At 41.1% G+C, this 23,082-nt stretch overlaps 1 protein-coding gene across 1 annotated transcript in view; it reads right to left on the bottom strand.

Annotated features, from left to right (window-relative positions):
* The window catches only part of TNNI3K (TNNI3 interacting kinase), a 285,034-nt gene that overhangs the window by 155,422 nt on the left and 106,530 nt on the right, over positions 1-23,082 (bottom strand). Inside the window, exons 17-22 of the mRNA XM_031968361.1 lie at positions 16,236-16,322; positions 15,369-15,425; positions 14,247-14,339; positions 14,104-14,161; positions 13,806-14,000; positions 11,822-11,926 (exon numbers count right to left, since the gene is read on the bottom strand). Coding sequence (XP_031824221.1) covers positions 11,822-11,926; positions 13,806-14,000; positions 14,104-14,161; positions 14,247-14,339; positions 15,369-15,425; positions 16,236-16,322 — 595 coding nt within the window. The remainder of the gene's footprint in view (positions 1-11,821; positions 11,927-13,805; positions 14,001-14,103; positions 14,162-14,246; positions 14,340-15,368; positions 15,426-16,235; positions 16,323-23,082) is intronic.

Here is a 23,082-nt window from a genome sequence, read left to right on the forward strand (position 1 = left end):
AATGCTTACCAGTTTCACTACTGAATATGTGCCCAATAATGATACCATTAACTCTAAAGTATAAAACATGTAATTAGTGATAAAACAAAAATAAGAAAACTTTTATATCATATATATTGAGTAACTATTCAATAAAAGAAAAATACAAGAATAAATAAAACTTTATAGTCCATCCACAAACTTTAGTTGTACTTTCTCCCCAATGCATAATGTTTCCATGGGAGAGAGTTAGTACTCCCTCACAGAAAACTCCAGTGGATATGTGGGTAAGGGGAAAATGTGCTCAGTCTAACTTACAATTCTGGACTAACAGGCCTCTGTCATTGGTCTTTAGGAACTATGTGTTCCACCTTAGGCAGCTTGTCTGCCAGCTACTTCCCTTTGTTTTTCATCACTCTCCTGATGGGTTAAACCATTTCCCGTCCTCTCTTAGGACAATGAAACAGTAACAAGATATTTTTTGTTCACAGCCATCCTCAAAAGGACTTGAAAAAAAATTGTTATGCCTTTTCAGTGAGAAGTAATTCCCTTAATCCAGTGAATTACCAGATTTATCAAATATGCAATTAGCTGCAAATTCTGCTTTGTCAGATTAGTTTTGTCTTTTCTAATAGGACTCCAGAACTTACAGCAACATTCTTCAGGTTGACTCTGGACAATTTTAGACAAGTTCAGCTATGTCTTCACTCAATAAGATTCTATTTTTTTTTTGGCCAATCAGCCAATCAGCTCAGCTCTCCTTTTGTGGCAAAGTAGAACACACAGGAATGCAGAACCAAATCACCTATTTTGATTTTTGTTTCTCTTCAAAAACAGAGAAAGTAGCACATACTTCTGAGACAATTCTCTTCTCTTGAGTTCTCATTGCTCTTGCTGCTGTTTGTCCTTCCTTTTGGAAGAGTACATGACATCAGGGAGGTGATGTCCTAACTTGCAAGTGAATTGGATTGAGGTGAGGGAGGGCTGTGCAAGGTTCCCAATCCCACTAGCTCCTCCAGAGTCATCTGGATTCAGTGACAAGATATAGATCAGATTGAATGGAGAACGCTCTGGAGGCAGGGGGTGATGGAGGCTTTTAAAGTCTGTTATTTGAGCTCTAGGAGCACTGGAGAGCTCACTGATGAGCTGAAAAGGCAGAAAATCGCTCTTTTCCAATAAGCTTCCAGTTATTCTCTAGCCAATTAGCAAAGATATGACTTTTTTCCAATCAAAAGCTTTCCAGCTTCCTAACAGCTTCATGGCTTCCCAACAGTTTACTCTCCGGTTGGTTCTTTCAAACAGTGCCCCATGCCTTCTTGATGTCTGGCTTTTTCACCACCCAATGTTTCAAATCACAGCATCCTGGAGGTTACTAATTTATCTTTATCTTATGAGGCAAAACTCAAATACTACAAACCAAAAAAAAGCCCTTATGCAATAATACCATATTTTCCTAACTGTTCACATTAACCCTTAAAGCTCCAAAAATGTTCACAAGTAAGTAGTGATTGACCACAATGTCCTGTGGCCAACATTGCCTCAATTTCTTCCTTGTCTTCAAGTAGCTGCTTTCAGCACATTCATCTGAAAGGCAGTTCTCTATCTGGACCTCCTAATACCACGTGTCTCTCCCCATTTTATCTGAGAATCTCTTCAAAGTGAATTTTATTATTTTTATTATAAAAAATCTTCTTTTCTGCCACTTGCAGCAACCAAACTATTCATAAATGCACCATCATAAATTTACATTTGGTAAATCCACTTTGCTTTCCTTAGAGCTCATTTTCTTGATCTCTGCAATATTTGAAGTTGTTTGTCTTGGATATTCCCTCCTCTTTGGGTTTTCATGCCATATCTCTCCTGGTTATCACTCTATATACTTGATCACAACTTATTAATCTCTTTTTCAAAATACACATTCTACCTCCCATGGGTGATTTTCTCCCAGGGCTATCTTGAGGCTTCTTCTTTCCTCTACATTTACCCTTTTTCCTTGTGATCTTATGAATTTAGCATGAGTTCAACTACCATTTCTATGTGAACTGATTATACACACACACACACACACACACACACACACACACACACCTAACATCTTTTTTCCTAAGTTTCAAACTTGTACCTATACTTGTCCATTGTACTTTTAAAACTGTGATGTGGTTCATAGGCATCTCAAAGTCAACATATTTAAAACTGATCTTATCTTCTCCCTACATATACCCTCACCTCACCCCACTCCCCATTTGTTTCAATTGTACAAAACCCAGAATTTATCCTTGAGTTTTTCAGTTGCTCCCCTTATAGCTAGTCAACGACAATATTTCTTGCATTCATACTTAGATTTTCTATTTCCTCATCTAGCATAATCATCTCTTGAATTTAATATAGAAAAATTCTTATAAATGACCTCCATGTGGCCTTTATCTTTATTAGGCAATTCATTCACACAAATGATATTTCCAAGCAAATATCTGACCAAAATCTCAAGATAAAGAAGCTTCCATGCCCCAATTCCCCCTGCCTCTAAGATAAAATTCAGATTCCTCTTCAGGAACCCTTCAGGATCTTGATCTAAAAGGTCTTTCCAGGATAATCACACATTATTTGCCCACATCCTCTCTATTATATTGTAAACTCCTTGAGGGCAAGAACTGCTCTGGACTGAAAGAAAACAATACCCCAAATCAAAACCAAGTGATTCATTTCTTCCCCCTTTTTTCTCTTATAGTAACTTTTCTTTTTTTCCTTCACAGATGAGGCTCTGAAAAAATACAAATTCTATTAATAATTACTTAGGGCACAGTGTCAGAACATGTCACAGACGAATAGTGATCATCACCCCTTAATATTCTCTTGACTTACCATCTCATTTTACAGATTTGGAAACTGAGGGCCCCAGAGGCCAAGCTCCCACAAAGAACCAAAGGTAGAGCTGAAAATCCTGGTCTTTTGACAGTAAACACAAGCCTCTGGCTGATGATCTATAAGCCTCTTCAAACTATGTTGCTCCCACACAGAAACAATGGCAGCTGAATTACAGAGCTCCTCTCTTCCTATCAAAGGAATTAACTTATAATTGCCTTAAGCTCTGTGGGCAGGGAAGACTGGGAATTACTGCTGAAGAGTTGGCTAAGGTTGCCCCTATTCTTTCATCAATCAATTAGTTAATGAGCATTTATTAAGGGATTACTATGTGCCAAACACTGTGTTATCCACTGCAAACAAAAAGACAAAATGGAAACAGCCCTGGCTCAAGGAATTTAACATTCTCTCAGAAAATAAAACTCATGTTTCATTACATCATCTATAATAGATGCAATGTTTTTCATGAGTGCAGATACTAAAAGCTGGAGGGATCAAAAAGTTCCTCATCCAGGTGATGTTACTTAACATGAGTTCTAAATAATTCTAGAGATGTTAATTAAAAATCAAGAAATATTTATTGTTTTAACTATCAGACACTGTGGTAGAGCTGAGGGGGGAAAAGACCAAAAAATGCTGTCCCTACCTTCAAGGTCCTCACATTCTCTCTGGGAAGCAGAATGCACATAAACAAGTCTATACAAATTATGTTCAAACAAAATAACAGAGAATTTGGTATGGGAGGGTGCTAGGAGCTGGAGGATCAGGAAAGACTTAATATAGAAGGTGGCGCCTGAACACAGTTTGCAAAGAAATAAGGAATTCTTAGAGACTAACTACTGTGTTCTATTCTTTGGCCATGTCAATCCTGTGCCTTTTACAAATACTAATTCCACTTTTAGAAGAAAAAAAGAAGAAAGATAAAAAAAAAAACACAGCCCAAGTGAGCAAACTGGGGAAAAACCATACTATTGTTGTCATTTCAGTGCTTGCCGAACTAAGGGGCACACATGGTGAGTAGCTGCCCTTAAGCCCCAGATTCAGGAAGCCTCCAAAAAAGAATCTGAAGTCAACCCAAGAAGAGGTTAATAAGAATCCAGTTCTAAATTGTCTGCCCTTAAGGGCACCCACATCTAAAAAGTAGCAGGCTTAGAATTTCATGTTCATTCTTCTATGGAATGGGGGTGGGAGAAGAGATGGAATTAGAAAAAAAGAATCAGAAGAAGCCAGTAATCAATCCTCTCCTTTTAAATTTCCCCGAGTTTAGGTGGTTTGCCAGATGAATGTCTTTCAGGACCATGGACAGGAAAAGCCTATTAAACATATAACCCTTTTTTCAAAGAAAGTGTTTGCTTGATAATCCTCAGACCCTTAACTCTACTATAGATTTAATGAAAGGCAGCTGCTATTTTAGGATTTTTAAGGGAATTTTCACACAGATGCAAACACCCTCCTCTTCATCTTCTTTTCCCACCCCCCCTCTCTTTTTATTTCTCTCTTCTCCCCCATCTCTCCCCCCCTCTCTCTCTCCTTCCTTCCCTCCCTCTCTTTCCCCTCCACTTTCCCCTCCCTCCTTCTCTCTCTATCTCTGTCTCTCTCTCTCTCCTTCCTTCCCTCCTTTACTTTCCCTCTTTCTCTCTCTCAGAAAAGAAACAGATGGCTAAAATGCCCTATATGATTTCATACAGGATACCATGTCTGCTTTTGACAAAGTTTGGAGAGCTAGTTAAAGCTATTAAATGAAGCTTAGTGATTTAAAATAAAGTTCTTCATGTGCTTAGTGCCACCCCCAAATGTGATTGATTTGCAGACCATCCTTCTTGGATAAAAGGCTCTAATAATTCAGCCCAGTTACTCACACTCTTTTCATTGCTGCAAAGGAATAGGGCAATTTGGAGGACAGGCTGTTTCTGGCCACACGGTGCAGAAATCATGTCACCTTTCCCCTTCAAATGGGAGAAGAGAAAGCCATAAAAAGAATCTAAATGATCCCCCCAATAACCACAGATCTGCCTGTTGGCTGCTAAGTGACTCACATTCAGAGACTTTCTGAATGTGATTTGGTGTCATTCAGTGAATAAGAATAACATAAAATTTTGCTAGGAACTGTCTTTTTCTAAAATGATCAAATTGCTTGGCTAGTACCCTTTCTTACTACTCAAAATATCATTGAGAAGAGGTAGGAAGAGCCAAAATAATCTCTCTTTTATAAAGAGGAGCCTGCGGAAGAGAGAAATCAAGAAATTTGCTTATAGTCACATAATAAGACAATGAAGGAAGATAATTGGTAAGATAATTTCCTACAGGGACACAGGAAACGCAGAGAGTTATATATTTGTAAGTAGGAGGACAGGAAAGGGGGAAGGGATCATCCCTTTATCAAGGTCCTACTATGTGCTGGACATTGTGCTAAGAGCTTTATAAACATGATCTCATTTGATCTTCATAATAATTCTGTGAGGTAGATGCTGTTATGATCATCATTTACAGCTAAGGAAAGCAAGGCAGGCAGGCAGGTTTAATGACTTGCAACATGGTCACATAGCTTGTGTCTGAAGTTGAATTTGAACTTGGGTTTTTCTTCTTCTGGACCTTCTATTCCATCGACTAACTTCATCTATGAGAGGCAGCTTGGGGTCAACTAACTCAACCCCTTCATTTTATAAATGAGGACACTGAGGACTTGAGAGCTTAAATGAATTATCAAAAGTCACTTAGGTAGTAAACTACATAGTCACAAGGCATCTGCTTATTATTACTCTCTGCTCATTGTGATGAGATGACAATTACCTTAATGATAAATTACTTACATGTTCTCCTATAAAAGTGTTTTGTTTTGAATGGGAATTGTTCTTTAATCATAACTCTAAATCTGAAAGGGACTGCAAAGGCAACCTACAAAAGAAGAAACTGAGGTTCAGGGAGATGAAATGTCTACTCGAGTTTGCACAAGGAACAAGCACCAGAGGCCAGAGCCAATTATTTGCTAAGTGACACCTGCCATAGTCTCAAAGCTGAGGAGGATCTCAGGGGCTACAAAGACACAGTACTTCTGAAGAGGGTGTTTTTCTACAATATACCTGAGTGCACATTCAAGCTCTATTTGAGGAGATCCAAAGGTACAACAGCTGCCAAGGCAGTCCCTTCAACTTTCAGATGTGACAAATGTTAGGGACTGAACTGGACAAAGCGTCAAAAACATGATGGAATGTCTGCGAACACAATCATTTGTGTTTCTCAGTCCTCCAGCAGGAGAAAATATACTGGATTTCCTTTCTTTAACTGACTTCCAGCTTGTGCATTGGAATGGCATGGACTTTCCAGATGAAGAGCACTCTTCGAGGTGGGATGATCCACCTTAGCCAAGATGCTCCATGGCTAGCAACCCTTCTGGCTGGTTTCAGTTTACCTGCCCAGACTTACTGCTCATGGCCCTTCTGCATGAATTCGATGGGGCAGCAAAATGAGTAGTTTTTCCATTCTCAGAAGATACTTTTCCATCTCCTGAGCTTAAGAGATTTCACCATGTCTGGAAAGCAATCTCACCTTACTTAGCCTCTAACCATTACTAATTTACTTCAAGGATCAGCTTAAACTCCTAAATCATATCTTTCCTAGAGGCAGCTCAGTGGAGGAACAGCTAGAGCATGGACTCAAAGTCAGGATGATCTGGCTTTACATTCATCCTCAGACACTTCCTAGAGGTGTGATCCTGGGCAAGTCTCCTCAGTTGTTAAATGGGGATGACAATAGCACCTACCTTGCAAAGTTGTTGTGAGGATCAAATGAGATAATATCTGTAAAACATTTAACAAGGTCTCTAGCTTTTAGGTTCCATATAAATGCATTTCCCTTTTAATTTCCTCTGTATTACATTGTGTTTACTTTGCTTTAACAAAAGGAATTTACTTGTTTCCATGTTGTTATATGCCTCCCAATAGAATGGAAGCTCTTTAAGGTTAGGGAATGTTGTAGCTAGATGCATAGATGGATAGACAAACATAATAGACAGACAGACGGATGGAGATAGAACATTTGCTTATAAATTATATTTTTATTGATGATGTTAGTTAAGATGACATATTTTTACCTATTTATATGCAAAGTCTAAAGACAACAGTTGGTCTTTAAGAAGATTAAACATTTAAAATTTTTCTTGCTTTGCTTTTATTTTTATAATGTCACTATTATAAATGCATTTGCTCTTTCTGTGCCTTTCACTCTGCAAAAGTTTATAAAGGTCTTCCCAGGTTTCTCTGACCACCACCCATTTCATCCTTTCTTATAGAGAATAGTTTTCCATCATATTCTCATCTCATATTTTGTTCCCCCATTCTCCCATTGATAGATATCTCTTCATTTCCAGTTCTTTGCCACCTCCCAAATGATCAGTACATATAGTGCTGATCTCTTTTTGACCTCTCTTTGATCTCTTGAGCCTGTGGATCCAGAAGTAGTAACTTTTTCATTTTGTGTGTCACAATGAAAACAGCTTCCCTCATTAGAATATAAATTCCTTGAGAAGAGTAACAGCTTTTACTTTCCTTGAGTTTCTAAGGCTTAGCACAATGCCTGATATTTCAAAAAGACCACACGATTGGTGGAATTACCCCCTGCCTGGACTGCAAACTAGTTAAATAGCTCTTCTGGATATGGACACTGATGGTCCTCTGCGAGTACCTCTATGATAGGATGCCTGTTTCCATACTCTCACAAAGGGCTGTGTAGTTAACTGTTGAGTTATTCCATGGATCAGAATAACAAGAATAATTTCCTAATGCTATCACCAAGAGAGAGAGAGACCCATGGGGATCCACCGATTAAATAAAGAGATGCTTTCCATGGCAAGGATCCCTCAAAATTAAGTTGTAGTCATGATTGGGAAATATATGCATTTTGAAGGGTGTGGGTAATATAAGCAGCTTCCACATAGGCTCCCATTCCCACATACAAGCTTCACAGTCCCCAGAGAAGATGAATGCTGTTTGAAAAAGCAGCTCCTTCCATGGGTCATATCAAGGACTTTAGAAAGAAACATACAAAAGGATTAAATGCTCCTTGTAGGCTCGGCTATTAGAAATTAAATCAGCAGGACCAGAAATATTAGCTTTTTAAAAGAGTTGCTCCTTTATTAATCCCAACCTCTCCTGTTCTATATTGCGAGAGAATTTAGCTCTATACCTTTCAGAACACACAAGTAGAATGCCCAAAGAGAGGCAGAAATAATGTACCAAGAAATGTGTGAATGGTAATTAGTTGGCAATGGTATCATCATCAAGAGGTTAGCAATTGAGAAGATTGAGGAGGGGCAGTAAGGATAGAAGAACTCAGCTGAGGGAGTTGGGTAGGGGAGGAAAGAATGTCTTTGTTAACTCTTTCCAAAGTTGACAATTCCGCACACATCCTCAAAAAAATAGAAAGAAACAATGGAAGGCACCAAAAACACATTGAAAAAGTTCGAATCCAGCTGATTCACCCTCTACCTTCAATTGTACAGAAAGGAGGTGAAATAAAACAAAGCCATTTAACACTACTTCTAGGAGATTTACAGGCAAGGAGTCAATATCCTTATAGGAAGGCAGATGAGGTGTAAGACTTCATTGGCACTAGGGACTTCTGCAAGGGGAAAAGGGTCATAAAGAAGTAATTAGGGTATTGCGACTGGGACATTTTTCCAGAGTGCTAACATTTAGGGGAGCATCTTTTCTGTGGTTAGAAATAAATCTAGTAGCTAGTTATCAAGAATAGCTAAGTGGTAAATGCTTCCTACCTCTGAATGGTACAACCTAGACGAGCTTCCAATCCCTGATAGAAGAGAAGGCATACAGTGTCCAAAGGTTTCTCCTGTCTTCACAGAGCCCCCATTTCCCTTAAGTGAGTTTATTTTGACACAGTTAATTTCCAGGTGCACGACATGCTGCTTGTCTCAGAGATGCTTTGCAAAGTTTTCTCCAAGCACAAAAAGTCAGTTATTGATTTGATATAGTGCATACTTTAAAAAATAATCCAACAAAAAGCATCGAATCAAAGAGTCTTAAAGGAAGTGGTGGTGGTGGTGAGTCTGAAGGAAGGTGCCCAGCAGTGCCAGATCTCCAACAATACTATAAAGAAATGGCCATCACAAGTGTTTGGAGCAAGTCAAAACATTTTGAACATAGAACGGAGTAGAGAAATGAGACCCTCCCCAAAGAAAATGAGTACAATAACATGACGCTCAATAAATCTAAGGACACTAGTGACTGGGATGAGGTTCTAGTCAACAAAATCTCATGGGAAACCTGGAGATCAGGATTGTAGATATTAGATTTGAACCAATATTTTACATCAGAAATTGCAATAAGCTTCAAATGGATATATGTTTATCTAGACATGGTTGTATCATTTCTAAAAACAAAGGAGGAAGGGAGATACTGTTCACCACTTTGGTCAGGGAAGAATTTTTAACTAAATAACAGACATTTTCAAAGGAGATTAAAATGGACAGTTTCATTAACATATAATTGAAAACTGGCACTGGCAAAATTGGAAAAATCCTGGCCCTGTGATTAGGAGCAAGTTGTTTAGTCTTGTATCCTCCCTAACTTTGTGAAACAAAATGGGGATAATGGGACTGGTTTTACCTCTCCCTTATGAATATTGTGAGAAAGGCATTTTGCAACCTTTAAATATTAACTGAGCTATTTGTTATTCTTATTATTGACAATGACTCACATGTATGTTGGTTGTTCTTTAACCTATATAGCTTAGGAATCTATCACTTGTAATTAATAGAAAGAAAAAATAATGAATGGGAAAGATGGAGCAAAATGTAGGGAGAGGATTTAACAACCTAAGGTGAGGTGAGTGAGGCAGGGGAGGGGGAAAACATATTCATTAAATTATTAAAAATGGAACGAGTCAGACTCCCCCTCACCCCAGCCATAATGACTAATTCTAGCCGGCAAGAAGAAGGTGGGATGGAGGATGGCTCTGGTGAGTTGCAGACCCTGACAATAGAGGGATGACTTGTTCTTCCCATAGAAGGGGACGGAAGCCTTTCCTGACATTGGATTTTCTGGTGACTTTCAGAACAGGACTTGAGATAATTCGTGCCGAGCCCTGGATCTCACCCAATCTCATCCCCAAGTGTTTGGGTGGGCTGACTTGCAGGAGATTCTTCAGGCTTCTTAATGGATGGGCTCCTAGCTGGGCATTCAGTAAGCTCCTCAACATGGGGTTCTCCTGAGCCAAAAATTCTCCAAGTTCTCGAGGAAGGGAACAATAAAATACCTTTTTATGAAGGAGCTTTAAGCAATATGTGTATGCAACTAAAACCATGCTCTGGACGGGGTCACTGGCCCCGTATACTGTGTTTTTAGGCCTGTGACTCAGTACATGAAACACAGAACTCCTGTATGTAAGCAGGTCATTAAGAGAGCTCCCAAGGACACATAGATTTCTAAAGTTGAGCCTCTATTGATTATTCTCTATGTTCTTTGTCACCTTCTGAGACCGCCCCTTGATTTAGTTAACATCACATATTCTAAAACAAAATTATTTTAGCTATTAGCAGCTTTGCCTTTTTAATTAGCTGTCATTTGTCATTGGGAAGTTGGCTTTTTAAAATTGTCTATAATTTTTTTGTCTTTCATTTGTCACCAGAAGAACTAAACATGCAAATAGAAACAGAAAAGGCAGTCAGAAGGACTCTGTATTTATACTGGCAAACAAAGCCACCGATTTGTAAGCTCAAGGACTCCCTTTGAGACTGTCTGGTGAGCCACTGGAGGCCAGCCAGCGTGCTCGTCTGTGAAACAGGAGCCACCCTCCCATGGAACTGGGGTTGTGAAGGCGGGGAGAGGACGTCCCAGCTGGGACTCCTTAAATCTTCTCCACTCACCACCCTGCTTTGGTGGAGAAATATTTACAGGGCATGGGGAGCTTGTATATAAATGGTGTGAAAATCAAACATTGGCTGAAAAAATATATATGACTATGGGATCGCAGTCTAGTCCCAGAAGGGACCTCAGAGGCTGTGTCATTCAATCTGCCCATTTTAGAGATGTGGAAACTGAGTCCTGGACAATGCTATTGACTTCCTCAAGGTTGCACAGGCTGTAAGTTAAAGGGCCACCTCTCCAAATGCAGCCTTTGTGCTCACATAGCACCTTTAATCTCTGGGGAGGGGATGGACCTCAGCAAGCTGTGAGCCCTGTCCTTTGGTTCCTGATTCTTCCCCCATATCTCCCTTCTGATTGGGGGCTTGGGCATGGAGTGCCCAGCTCAGGGCGGGAAGGACAAGAGGTACTGGCTGAGTGGACACAAGGGGAGGGCTTGGGGCCCTCTGGAAGTGGCCACAAGGCCCAGGGTCTGCTCTTCCTCAGTCAGAGAGAGCCACATTCTCTGCTGAGAGGGTAGAGCCCTGTCCTGGCCCATCTTGGTATTTAAGATCCTTTGGGACAGCACCAGAGACGGGGTCATCTCTCCAAGGGCCCTGGAGCCCTCTCCCCTTAGCGGGTCTGTCTAGACTTCGACCGGCCCTGCTGGTGAGGGTTTCAGAGAGAAAACCAAGCAGACAAACGCTATTTTCCAGCTTACTCTGCATGATGATGATGATTTCTCTGAAGCTTTCTGGTCTCAGTAACTAGGTGGTGGTTCCCCAGCAAGATGTGACTGCTGCCTGCCCGGGGGCGGAAGCGCTCCCGCCAACCTTGGTGGCACAACTTGGTCTGGGGTTGTTTGAGGCTTGTGCCCCCGACAGGTCCTACGTGGCCTGTCCCGGGTACTTAATAGGAAAAGAACTTGGCTTCCTGCACTTTTCCATGTGAGCTCTTCCTGTCCCCGGCCCCTTGACTGAAAATTGACTTAAAGGCGCTAAAACGAGACTGGTCGGGACGGGCCGATTATGTGCGGAGGTTTTTCTCCTTCAATTTCCCCCTCAGTTTACCCACGTGCTCCCCACAGATGCCATTTCTTGGACTGAGTAGTCGCAAAGACAGACCTGTTCAAGTCCCGGTGGATGATGGGCTGGGTCAGGTTGTGCAGGTACTCCATGCCTTTGGCGACGTCCACAGCAATGATCAGTTTGGACTGTAGGTCCAGAATCCTGGGGAGAACCCGAAGGCAAAGGTGAGGTTACGGCTGCCTTTTGGCCCTGCTGCTCTCTCCCTGCCGCGGAAGTCCTGGGGAAGGGCACGGCTGGGTTTCATTTGATTTTTATACCTGCAGAGCTGGAACAAAGCCTGGCATAAAACTTAATAAATGTTTCCTCAATTAAATTGAAGGCGTAATTCAATATTTCTCTCCCTCCCCTATCTCTCTGAATATATATGTATATGTATATTTATATATAATGTAAACTATAAACTATTGTATACATACATGTAATGCACATAGCACATGCATATATCCAGAGACATGATAATATAGCCTAGTTTATTGTATCACATTCTATTCCATCCTATTTATTCTGTTTTGTTTGTGGCTTGTGTGATTTCAGCCAGGTCTGTGATTTTTCTGGCTTAGGGCTCGCTCTCTGGCACTGCAGGTGAGAAGGGACTGGTCCCAGCCAAGTCACTGTCACAGGTGAGCCCTGAATCCAGTTCCTCTTACCTCCTAGGTCAGCTATTTATATACGTGTGTATCTGTATTTATATTCATATACACATGTAATGTTACATACATAAACACATATATTATATATATACTACAATAATATATAAACATGTAATGTTACACACACATATATATTTTGTATGTATACTATAATAATATGTAATGTTACACACACATATATTATGTATATGCTATAATAATATATAAATATGTAATGTTACATACACACACATATATAATATACATACTATCACAATATCTCTATATGTAATACATACATACATCATTTATATTTTGTATGTGTACTATAATATATAAGTATATAATGTTACCTACATACACATATCATATATAATATAATAATCTGTAAGTATGTAATGTTCCATACACACATGCACACAGGTGGATCTGACTTAGGGATTCTCCAGTGAAAGGATCTCAGATGTCTTCTAATCTTAAATGTAAGGGAACTGAGTCCTAAGGAATGGCGCAAAGTCATACAAGAAGTAGTGGTCAGGGCAGCAGGTGACCCCCGGTGGTCAAGTTACAAAACGGGGCATTTTCACCTCCTTCTACGGGTTAGTTTCCGGCAAAAAGTTCTGGTCTAGGATGTTTTAGATCACACAAAGCTGGAAGAGAGCTCCCAACCAGGAATTCTGTAGAGCATCTGGTCCAGCCTCTCCGGTTTCCTTTATTGGAAGTAAAGTCACCAGCTCAGGGTCACACAGGAGGTCCATCTCCCTGCTTTTCTACTGAGGGAAGGGAGGAGGTTTCTGAAGAGGGCACTTTCACTCATGGCATGGACAGATTTGAAAGAGCTATTCAAAATTAGATTTAAGCTGGGACATTAATTAAAAAAAAAAACATTTTTCACAGACATTGTGATCTCTAGCAGTTAACTCCATGCATGTGTCACATAGATCTACTTTATGAGTCTGTCAAATGCAGCTAATTATTACTGGTTTTAATTAACAGCTTCCAAATCCGAGGCATTTGTTACCTGCAGCTGCAGGGCGTATGGGAGGTACAGAATTATCCACTTAAAAAAATCCTTCCTAAGGGGCATGAGATATAGACGTGCTGGACACAGCTAGAAAAGGCAGACTCCAGCAAATACAATCTCGTTATTGGAGACAGAACACTAATAAAGTTTTTCTTTTTCACTTCAGACCCGTGGCTTCAATAGCTTAGGGCTTCTCTTGGCCATTCTATAGGGAGGCAGTCTGTGCCTTAGAGTCTAGGGCAGCTGTTGGGCATCCTAACACCAGGGCCTTACTAGGACTGTGGGGTTGGGGGTAGAACCTAGCACGGCTGGCCCCCCTGTGCTCCCCCAAACCACCAGGTCACTCACTGGGACCAAGGTCTCGTACCTCTTCTGCTCGTGGAGAAGGGAGAACAGGGACCCCCCTGATATGTACTGGGTGACGATGGCGAATTGGCTGGGATCGTTCAAGCAGGCTCCGACAAACTGGATCACGCAGGGATGGTTGAGTCGGCAGAGGATAGACACCTCCCTGCAGAACATGTCCACGTCGGACTTGGAGCAGTACGTGTGGGCCCGATAGCTGGAGTCAGAGAACAGCGGAGTAAACGCAGTGTCTGCTGGGAGTCCATTAAAAAAAACAAGGCAAAGGTGCTCTGATCCCCTGTTTTCCCTGTTTGGCTTACCGTTTGATAGCCACTATTTTGTTCCTGCATCTGCCTTTGTATACTTTTCCAAAAGACCCTGAAACAATTTAAAACAAGTCAATGAATCTTCCTTGAGGTTCCAAGCTTCCAGAATGGCCCCATCCTTCCCTCTCCCAGGTTACCTGAGCCAATAATTTCATGGAATTCAATTTCAGAGAGCTGAAGCTGGAAGTGGGAAGGCAGCCCTGCCCGCAGGAGGAGGACATCCGCCTTTTCTGCGAAGGGCAAACATTGCTCTGTTTGTAAAGGGCATTTTACAAAATCACCACACACATCCTTCCCTGTCCCTGGACTCTTCCCCAGCCGCTGCTGATTTTATAACCATAAACTGGTTGACCTGTAATCTCTCTCAGGCACCTATGACAAACTTAATACAGTGAGCAAATGTGGGACACTATTGCTTCCTAAGGACTTGGAGGGACCCAACCTTATGAAAACTATCCCATGAATACATTCTTCCCAGTCCAATTTGGCTATATCTTAAAAATCCTTCTTCGAGAGAAATCGTGTCCTGGGAATTTTTTTGTTTTTGTCTTTTCCCCCCTCTGTGATGGGGTTTTCTCCTTTTCCCCCTTGCTTGTATTATCTAGAAACCCTGGAGGTGGCTGAAAGGGGACCCTGAGAAGCCTCTTATCGAGTCACCCAAGGTAGTCTGAATTCACAGGACTTAGAGGCATTGTCATTCAGTACTGGGCCACACACCGCCGGGAAGCGTACCAAGTTGAGCACTGAGAATGTCTGAAAACCTCCAATCTGGAAAGAGAAGTTTGCCCTCAGGAGTGCTCTTCTCTTACTATTATTTTTAAAAATACTTTGTCCAATCCACTGGATTCATTTGGTCTGCATTTGAGTTCAGCAGCTCATTAATCCCTTTTAATATTTCCAAAGACTCCATTTTATATCGTACTTAGTTCCCAGCCCTTCCCTAACCAAAAATAGGTAGATTTTTTTTTCTATTTTTCTTAAGAATATGAGATCAAGAAGTAGATATGTAGGAATCCAAGAGGTGTGAGTAGTCTCTTGTCAAGCAACCCTACTGGTTATCGCACGTATGTGAATTACCTACATGTCTATCCAGTTACCCTCAAAACTGCTTGGAAATAATTAGTGTATCTTACACTGTTCATTTACTTACAATTTTTCAAACTACAAAATGTCAGTAGAAAATGATCAAGTTTGGAATATCATTTGGCCATGTGAAAATACAAGAGATTTGGGTTTGCCCAATAAAACATTGAAAGTACCTTTAGTCATGCTTTTAATTTTCCCCAGGGGAGACGGAACAGAAACATAGGAGCCATCTGAAATCAGAGAAGAGATGCAGTTGAGAATATCAGAAGGGACCAAGACTCCCTCCCTGGGATACAGTGGGACATGTGCTCGTGCTGTCACAGGTGCTCCTGTGCATGTGTGCACACAAAGGTTCATGCACACACACACCCATATTTTGCTTCGTTAATGAACAAAATAATTTAGTTAGAAAAGCAAAGTGAAATTCTATTTTCTTCCTCTAGATATTGAGCCTGAACTTTATGCAATGAGGTAGAGAGTAAGAGAAAAATGAGAAAATAGAATTTCTCCAATTTGTTCATTTGTTTTGTTCATTTTCTTTGGACCCCACTGGAAGTTTAGGCAGGTCTCTGCACCAGCTCAGAATAAATAAACTGAAATACATAAACTTGTAAGGGAGATCACTTATACTGAAATAAGGAAGATGTGGTTTTCCCCATTCCAGTTCCCAGAGCTCCTGACATCAAAGCACAGTCCAGGCTCCAGGTTAAAAAGCCTGCAAACAGCCTTACTCGCTGTAAGGACTAGGGGATACTGGACTGGGCTTTAACTGAATATGGAAATGTTTTGCCATCAATCTGGGCCTCCACTCTCCTACGAGAATCCTCCCTTGTGGAAATGGGATTGAGCGAGTGCACAAAACCCAGAGGTGACCTTCATCCTTCCATTTAGTCTCATGGCAATGCGAGTTTTCTTCGTATTGAGCAGGCATGGCCCTTTCCTTTCCATCCTTTCCCTCTGCCATCCTCAAATAGAAATGTCCTTGATTCCCCTTTCAGAAGAATGCAAAGAATATACTTGTAATCAGAAATTCACCATACCTCCTCCTGGCTGAGAATATTCATTACAGGGCAATTCATCCTGAGGCCTCTTATAATGTTTCAGGAGCGTGACGATGGCGTCGTGCCCTTTATGGAAAGACCAAAAGGACCAACAGTTTTAACTGGGAATATATTTCCATACCCTCTTATTCTTCCCCCTTAAAAATAACAAAAAAAGAATCCACCACAGCTAATTATCCAAAAGGAGGAGCTTTCAGCTTCAGACAGTAGGCCCTTTACAGACCTTGCCAAGGTAATTGTAAGATGAGCAAAAGACCATTCCAAAAATTGAAAGTGTCAGGAAATTAAAGGCAGAAACACCCATCCATCACCAAAGCTACAGAGCCCAGCATGAGGCCAGACTCCATTAATGCAGAATTTGTAATGACTCATTCGGAGGTTGGGTTGAAGTTTATTCACTTATCAAAGTCTGTCCTTAGAGAGACTGCAAATTAACAACGTGACTGTGAAGATTCCAGAATACATTTTCATAAAAGTTCTCAAGTGTCAGACAATGAAAGGGAAAAGGAGGAAAAAGTGGGGGCAGGTGAATGGAAAAAAAGTTCAGGATTGGATCTTGAGGTTCAATAATAAACTTTGAAACCTTGAACTAAAGACCAAATGCATGTTCCCTATCCTCAATTCACCATCAAAATCTTCTCTCACAACATAGGCTGCCTCCAGGTACATGCTGTTAAATGTTTAAAAACCATCTCTCTGGGAAAAATAGTGTGTACGAACCCCACTTTAAATTTAGTTTTTGTTATTAATATTTTCTCTGTCGTTTTTCTAAGTCTGGACAATCAATCAAATAACAAAAACAAACCTAGATTTATAGCTTTTGTTAGTTTTTGAGGTGTTAATACTCACACTAAAAGTTGAACAATTGGCTTTTGTGAGCTGGTACAAAGTTCTCCAGATTTTCTCTGATTGTATTTATTTCCAGTTCTTTTGTGGGGCTTTTAGACATCTCCTGTTCCTTCAATAATCCACCCATGACAATCTCATCATCCACCTTGAATGCCCTTCTCTCATTCTCCTTAGGAACTACAGATGCTGAAGTGTTTGGGACCCCTTCTCCTCACAGTGTTTATAATTGCCATAAAATCAAGCAGTCCTTCCTTTGGGGAGAGAATCAGAATATCCATTTCTACTTTCACTTCTTCCACCTTTTGAAGGATGAAATTAGTATTGAGTCAAGCCAAAAAAATATATTTGCTGTTCTCCTTTTAGCCGAAAGAAAATTCCTACAGCTAACGAGATAGTTTCTTTCTCCACGGCATCATTCTAGCCTTGGGAGCTTGTTCTTTCCATCCTTTAGAGCCCTTCCTTGGAAATGCTGGAAGAACTTAATGGCTTAAGAGTAACTGAGCCAGCACTCAGTAGGAGTATGCATAAAAGGGGGAAATTCACCTCTAAGCCGAAAAATTGTACTTCTTTTCTTTTAAGTGCTTTACTATTGTAAGCTATTGTTCTCACACACAATCAATCCATCTATGCATCTATCTTTATCTATCCATCCATCCATCTCTATGTATCAATGTATCTACCTATCCATCCATCTATATCTATCTTTCCATCTATCTCTATCTATGTATCTATCCATTCATTCACTTTTATCTATCTCTATCCATCCATCCATTTCTATATATCTTTGTATTTATTCATCTATCTACTTATATCTATCTATCTTTATCCATCCATCTCTATCTAGGTATCTATCTATCCATCCACCTATATCTGCCTAAAATTTGTGTGTATGTACATATATGTGTGAGTATTTTATTGTATATATATATGCATATATATATATATATATATATATTATTAACATATTTAGGCTCCTTGAATCACTTCCAGCTGCTCAGCTTGGTTTCCTGTTCCTTTATCATCATCATGACCTGTACTCCTGGTCCACCTTTCAGCTTTCTTTTGGGTATTATCTTCCCCTGTTAGACTTCAAGCTCCTTGAGAGTAGAGGCCATCTGTTGCCTCTTGGTATACTCATTGTTCCACAGTTTCTGGCCCAGAGTAGGACTCTTGGAGGCCTAAAAGATCCACCTGTGGGCAACTAGTTGAAAAATCCACAAGGAGATCTAAAGATCCCAAAGGCCAACAGTTGGGGAGTCTCCCATTGGCTCCATCCATTTTCTTAGAGAGTTTGGAAGATGACTTTGTGCAGCTTCCAATCCAATTCAGGGAGCTGCCCATACCTGGCACACAGTAAGTGCTCAATACTTGCTTATTCCCTTACTGCCCTAAGTTTCAGAATTCAGAGGAATACTGCTCCCTGCTTTGGAAGGATTTTCTGGAATTGCTTCTCTTGTAATAGGTTCTATGTCAATCACTTTTCTAAAGACTAATAGGGAGGGGCACAATTTGGAACTTAAGATGTAATTAAAAAGTTGATTTTTTAAAAATAAAATAATGCAGTCACTTTGAAAACAGGAACCATGTTTTCTCTCTGTTCCCCAGTGGAGCTGCTGGTGGTGCAGAAGAGAGAGCTCTAGGCCTGGAGCCAGAAGGACTCATCTCTAGAAATTCAAATCTGCCCCCAGATCACTGTGTGACCATTTGCCTTGCTTGCCTCAGTTGAATGAGCTGGAAAAGAAAACCACCCCAGTATCTTTGCTAAGAAAATTCCAAATCAGGCCACAAAGGGTTGGACAGGACTGAAAAATGACCAATATCCACGGTGCCTGGCATGTAGCAAGCATCTGATTAATATTTAAAATTTCAGATACTACTACGACTACTACTACTACTACTATTACTACTACTAAATATCTAGCATTTACTTATTATTTGAAAGTTTGTAAAATATTTTATAAACATCTCATTGGATTATCACAACCACCCTGGGAGGTTTTATTACCCCAATTTTACAAATGAAGAAACTGAGGCAGGCAGCAATTAAGTGACTTGTCCAGGATCACAAAACCAGTGTGTTAGTGTGGATTTGAACTCAGGTCCTTCTGATCCAGAGCTATGTACTGGGAAAAGTGCCAATAAATGCTTATTGATTGGCTTATTGATTATACATTAACTCCTCTGACAGGATCAAATGAGCTCTTGGAGAGACTGTCCATTTTACCTTTGCTTCCCTAAGGTCCAGCAGATTGCGACAAGTTCTTAGGGAGGCTCACTGACTGATACTTGCAGAGACCAAGCGGAGCTCCAGTTTAGGAAGATGCTTCCCAGAAGGTCAGGTTCTCTGCCTGTGGGGAGTCTCGGACTCTAAGGGAGGCAGGATGACCTCTCAGCCTGGGGCCCCTGAACTTCAAGTTTTACAAATCGAGAGCTCAAGGCACAGACCAGTAAAGTCCCCAGAGGAGCAGACATCAGAGAGAAATTTGGACCCAGCTCCTCATTTCTTTGGTGCTTTGGAGTTTTCCAAATGCTTTACATGTGCTGTTGTATCATCATAAAATACACAGAGTATTAAGAGAAACGTCACTGAGGGCAGTGCCTGGCCCACCCTGGGGGCTGCAATGCTGATCTCATCAGTTCATCACATTTACCGATGGTATGGTTGTCCCCATTTTACGGATGAGGAAAGTGAGAAGGGTGACTCGCCTAGGTGGACACAGCTGAGACTGCATTTGAACGTTCCGCGACACTCTCCTGGCACAGAAGCGGAGGGATTCGGATCTTGGCTGTGGCGAGGCTTCGGAGCGGGGCTGATTTCGGGTCCTCCTGAACCTGACGCCGGCCCAGACGACTCTACGTCTCTGAGGGTTTTGCTAATGACTATTTTCCCAGGTTTGTGCTGTTACTGCTCCTCCCACACGAAGGCCAGCTGGGAAGGAGGAAGGAAAAGTTCCTGGGAGCCCCGGTGTTTGCGCCAGCTTTGGGCACTTCTCCTTGGTGTAGCGAGGCTGCCAGCCTCCCAGGCCTCGCACTGGCCCAAGTGGGCCAGGATCACGCTCCCAGCACACCTTTGCTCTCAGCAGCTCGTTTGGCTCCACTTGCCTGGAGCAGCTGCAATTTCTTGCCAGCTCAGGGCCCCATTGGATGCCATTTTCCTCCAGGATGCTTTTTATCAAGAATTTAATGAGTGGATGGATCGAAGCTGTCAGGGAAATGCCAGTGAGCAACAGCTCCCTGTCCCTCCCTCCTCACACACACACACACACACACACACACACACACTCACCCCCGAGTTGCCAGCCAGCGGTGGTTGGCTCACCAGATTTCCCACTACCTGCGCAATGTCTGCCAAGGCAACCTACCTCCTTCTTGCTTGCCAAGACTGTCGGCCCAACTGGGAGAAGTCTTTCAAGTGCCTTTGGCAAGAACCTCCCCCTACCTGGGCTAATGAGCCACTCTTTGGCTCTGAGGGTTAAGAGGAGAGACCCCCGCTTGGAGATCAGGAGACGACTGGTTAAGCTAACACGGTGATTATGGAGCAATGGAGAGGCTGGCTAGAATAACGGAGCGCTTGCCCAGAGGTCATTCAAAGTCTGATAAAGCCCTATCAAGCAGCTAGAGTTTGGCGCCAAGTATCTTATCCGAGAGCAGGACTGATGTGACAAGGTTTAATGCACGGCCGAACAATGATGTTCACTTCCTCAGCACATTTTTTTTTTGGTATTTGAGCTCGGTATTTTGTAAAAAATGTTAATACGCTGCCAGAGGCAGAATGGGGAAATGGATTGTTGGACTTAAAGTTTAAAGGACTTGTGTCCTTTAGACACAATTAATTCCAATTAATCCACCCACAAACATTTTTCTCTTTTAAAAATTAAAATTATTTTAGAAACATTAGCAAGCACTTGTTTTCTCTCCCTCCTATATCCCACTCCTGTTGAAAAAAAGAAAAGGAAAAACAATATCCTTGTAAACACTATGTGTTTACACATAGTGTATACACAGTCTAGCATATAGTGTATAGCCAATCTCATACTGGCTCACTCGGCAACAAAATATGTCTCATTTGGCAGATTGAATCTCTGACATCGCTGTAAGGAGGCACCCATCATTCTTCATTATGAGTTCTCTGAAATCATGGAATGGTCTAATAGACACTTATTAAGCGCCTACTGTATGTCAGTCATTGCAATAGGTACAGGAGATACACAAAAGTAAAGGGCTCCTCCCTTCAAGGGGTTTCTACTGACAATTCAGATGTTTTCTATGAGTCATTTAACCTTTAAACGTTTTGTTTCATTTTTCTTTCATTTAAGAAGCATTTATTTTCTCTTCCTCCTATTTTCTATTCTCACTAAAAAGAAAAGAAAAAAAAAAAAACCTGTTGTCCATGACCAAAAAAAAAGTCTGTCTCATTTTCTGCATACTGAATCCATCACCGTTCTGTCATTTATTCCCCATGTGCTTCAGACAACTTCCTAAGACTCCGACATCCTACACTGATTATAATATGTCCTTGGTAGAAGGGCTGCTAACATCAGGATCCTACACTTAGGAGATCCCCGGTCCTTTATTTATGGGCATATTTCTCCATCTCCACTTAACCAGCAGAATGTAAGCTATTTGAGAACAAGGACAGATTTCTATTTTCTTTGCATTTCAAGCACCTATTATAATTTCTGACACTGAGTAGGTTCTTAACACTGTGCTGTTGAATTGAATTGATTATACTTCATTTCTTTCATTCATTCTTCCCATCCATTACCGTCTGTTTGACATCCCATTTTCTCCTTCTGGGTTTAGCTGAACCTTTCTATGTCTCGGGCTCTTTCATGCATCTGGCGATGGACCCCATTCCCCCTAATTAACAATGCTGACCCTTGAATCACACTCATAAGAGTCACAAGTACCATCTTCAAGTTCTTTCTAGCATGGAAGCACCTGTCAGACCTCACTCTAGTGCTATAACCTTTAAATAGCCAAGGTCAATATTCACATCATTCTGGAACACTGAAGTAAGATGTCACTGGATGAATAAGTTAATTTAGAGAAATGCTCAGAGGGATATGGATCGATTCCAATTCTAATTCACATAAGGGGGAGAAATCATTAACATCCTCCATGATTTTTTCCATGAGCCAAGTGTGAAAGTACTTCTCATTCCCTCATACTTTTCCAGGAAACTATCACTATCCCACATGTGGCCATCTCTTGAGCTGGGAGAGGGTCTGAGGGCACATTTTCCTGGGATTTCCGAGCAAGAAAGTCAATGAAGTACACATTCGGGTCGCACATATTTGCCCCCATTTCTTCCTCCATTCATTCAAGTCCAGAAGAAATACAGTTATTTGGCCAACAAGCATTTATTAAGTATTATTTACAGGTACTGTGATAAGTTCAGAGGACCCCAGGAAAGCTAAAAGTGCACAAAGCAAAAAGTTAAAAAAAAATCTAACCAGAGCAGTCTGTCAACTCTCTTCTAAGGGGCCAGCATAGAGAAGTCCTCTCTTTGACAAGAGTCTAATCTTGTTAGAAAACTAAATTATGAGGCAGCAGCCCCAGGCATGGAACGGTAATTGAGTTGCTTTTTGACCTCTAAAGAAGCAGCCAATGGGATTATTCCGGCTCCACAGGGAGAAAGATGTGGACAATTAAAGGTTTCAGTGAAAGATTCAAATTATTGGGGAGGTCCCTTTATCAGTGACCCCAATCTCCTTAATATGAAGGATCAGGTAATCAGGTCAGTCCATGGACAACACAGCATAGTCACAGACACTCTACCGAAGTGGCAAGAAATTTTGTGGATGCCCTTCTATTCTTAGGATTTTTTAGAACAGGGCTTCCTAACTCCAAGCCAAGCGAATTTTATTTTTATATTTTGATAATCCATTGCCTTTTATGCACTTAAAAACACTATTCTGAGAAGAATTTCATAGGTTTCAGTCAAAGGGGTCTGCGATGCAAATCAGTTAAGAAC

The sequence above is a fragment of the Sarcophilus harrisii genome, chromosome 4 (assembly GCF_902635505.1).
Source record: "Sarcophilus harrisii chromosome 4, mSarHar1.11, whole genome shotgun sequence".
In the NCBI taxonomy this organism is placed as follows: Eukaryota; Metazoa; Chordata; class Mammalia; order Dasyuromorphia; family Dasyuridae; genus Sarcophilus; species Sarcophilus harrisii.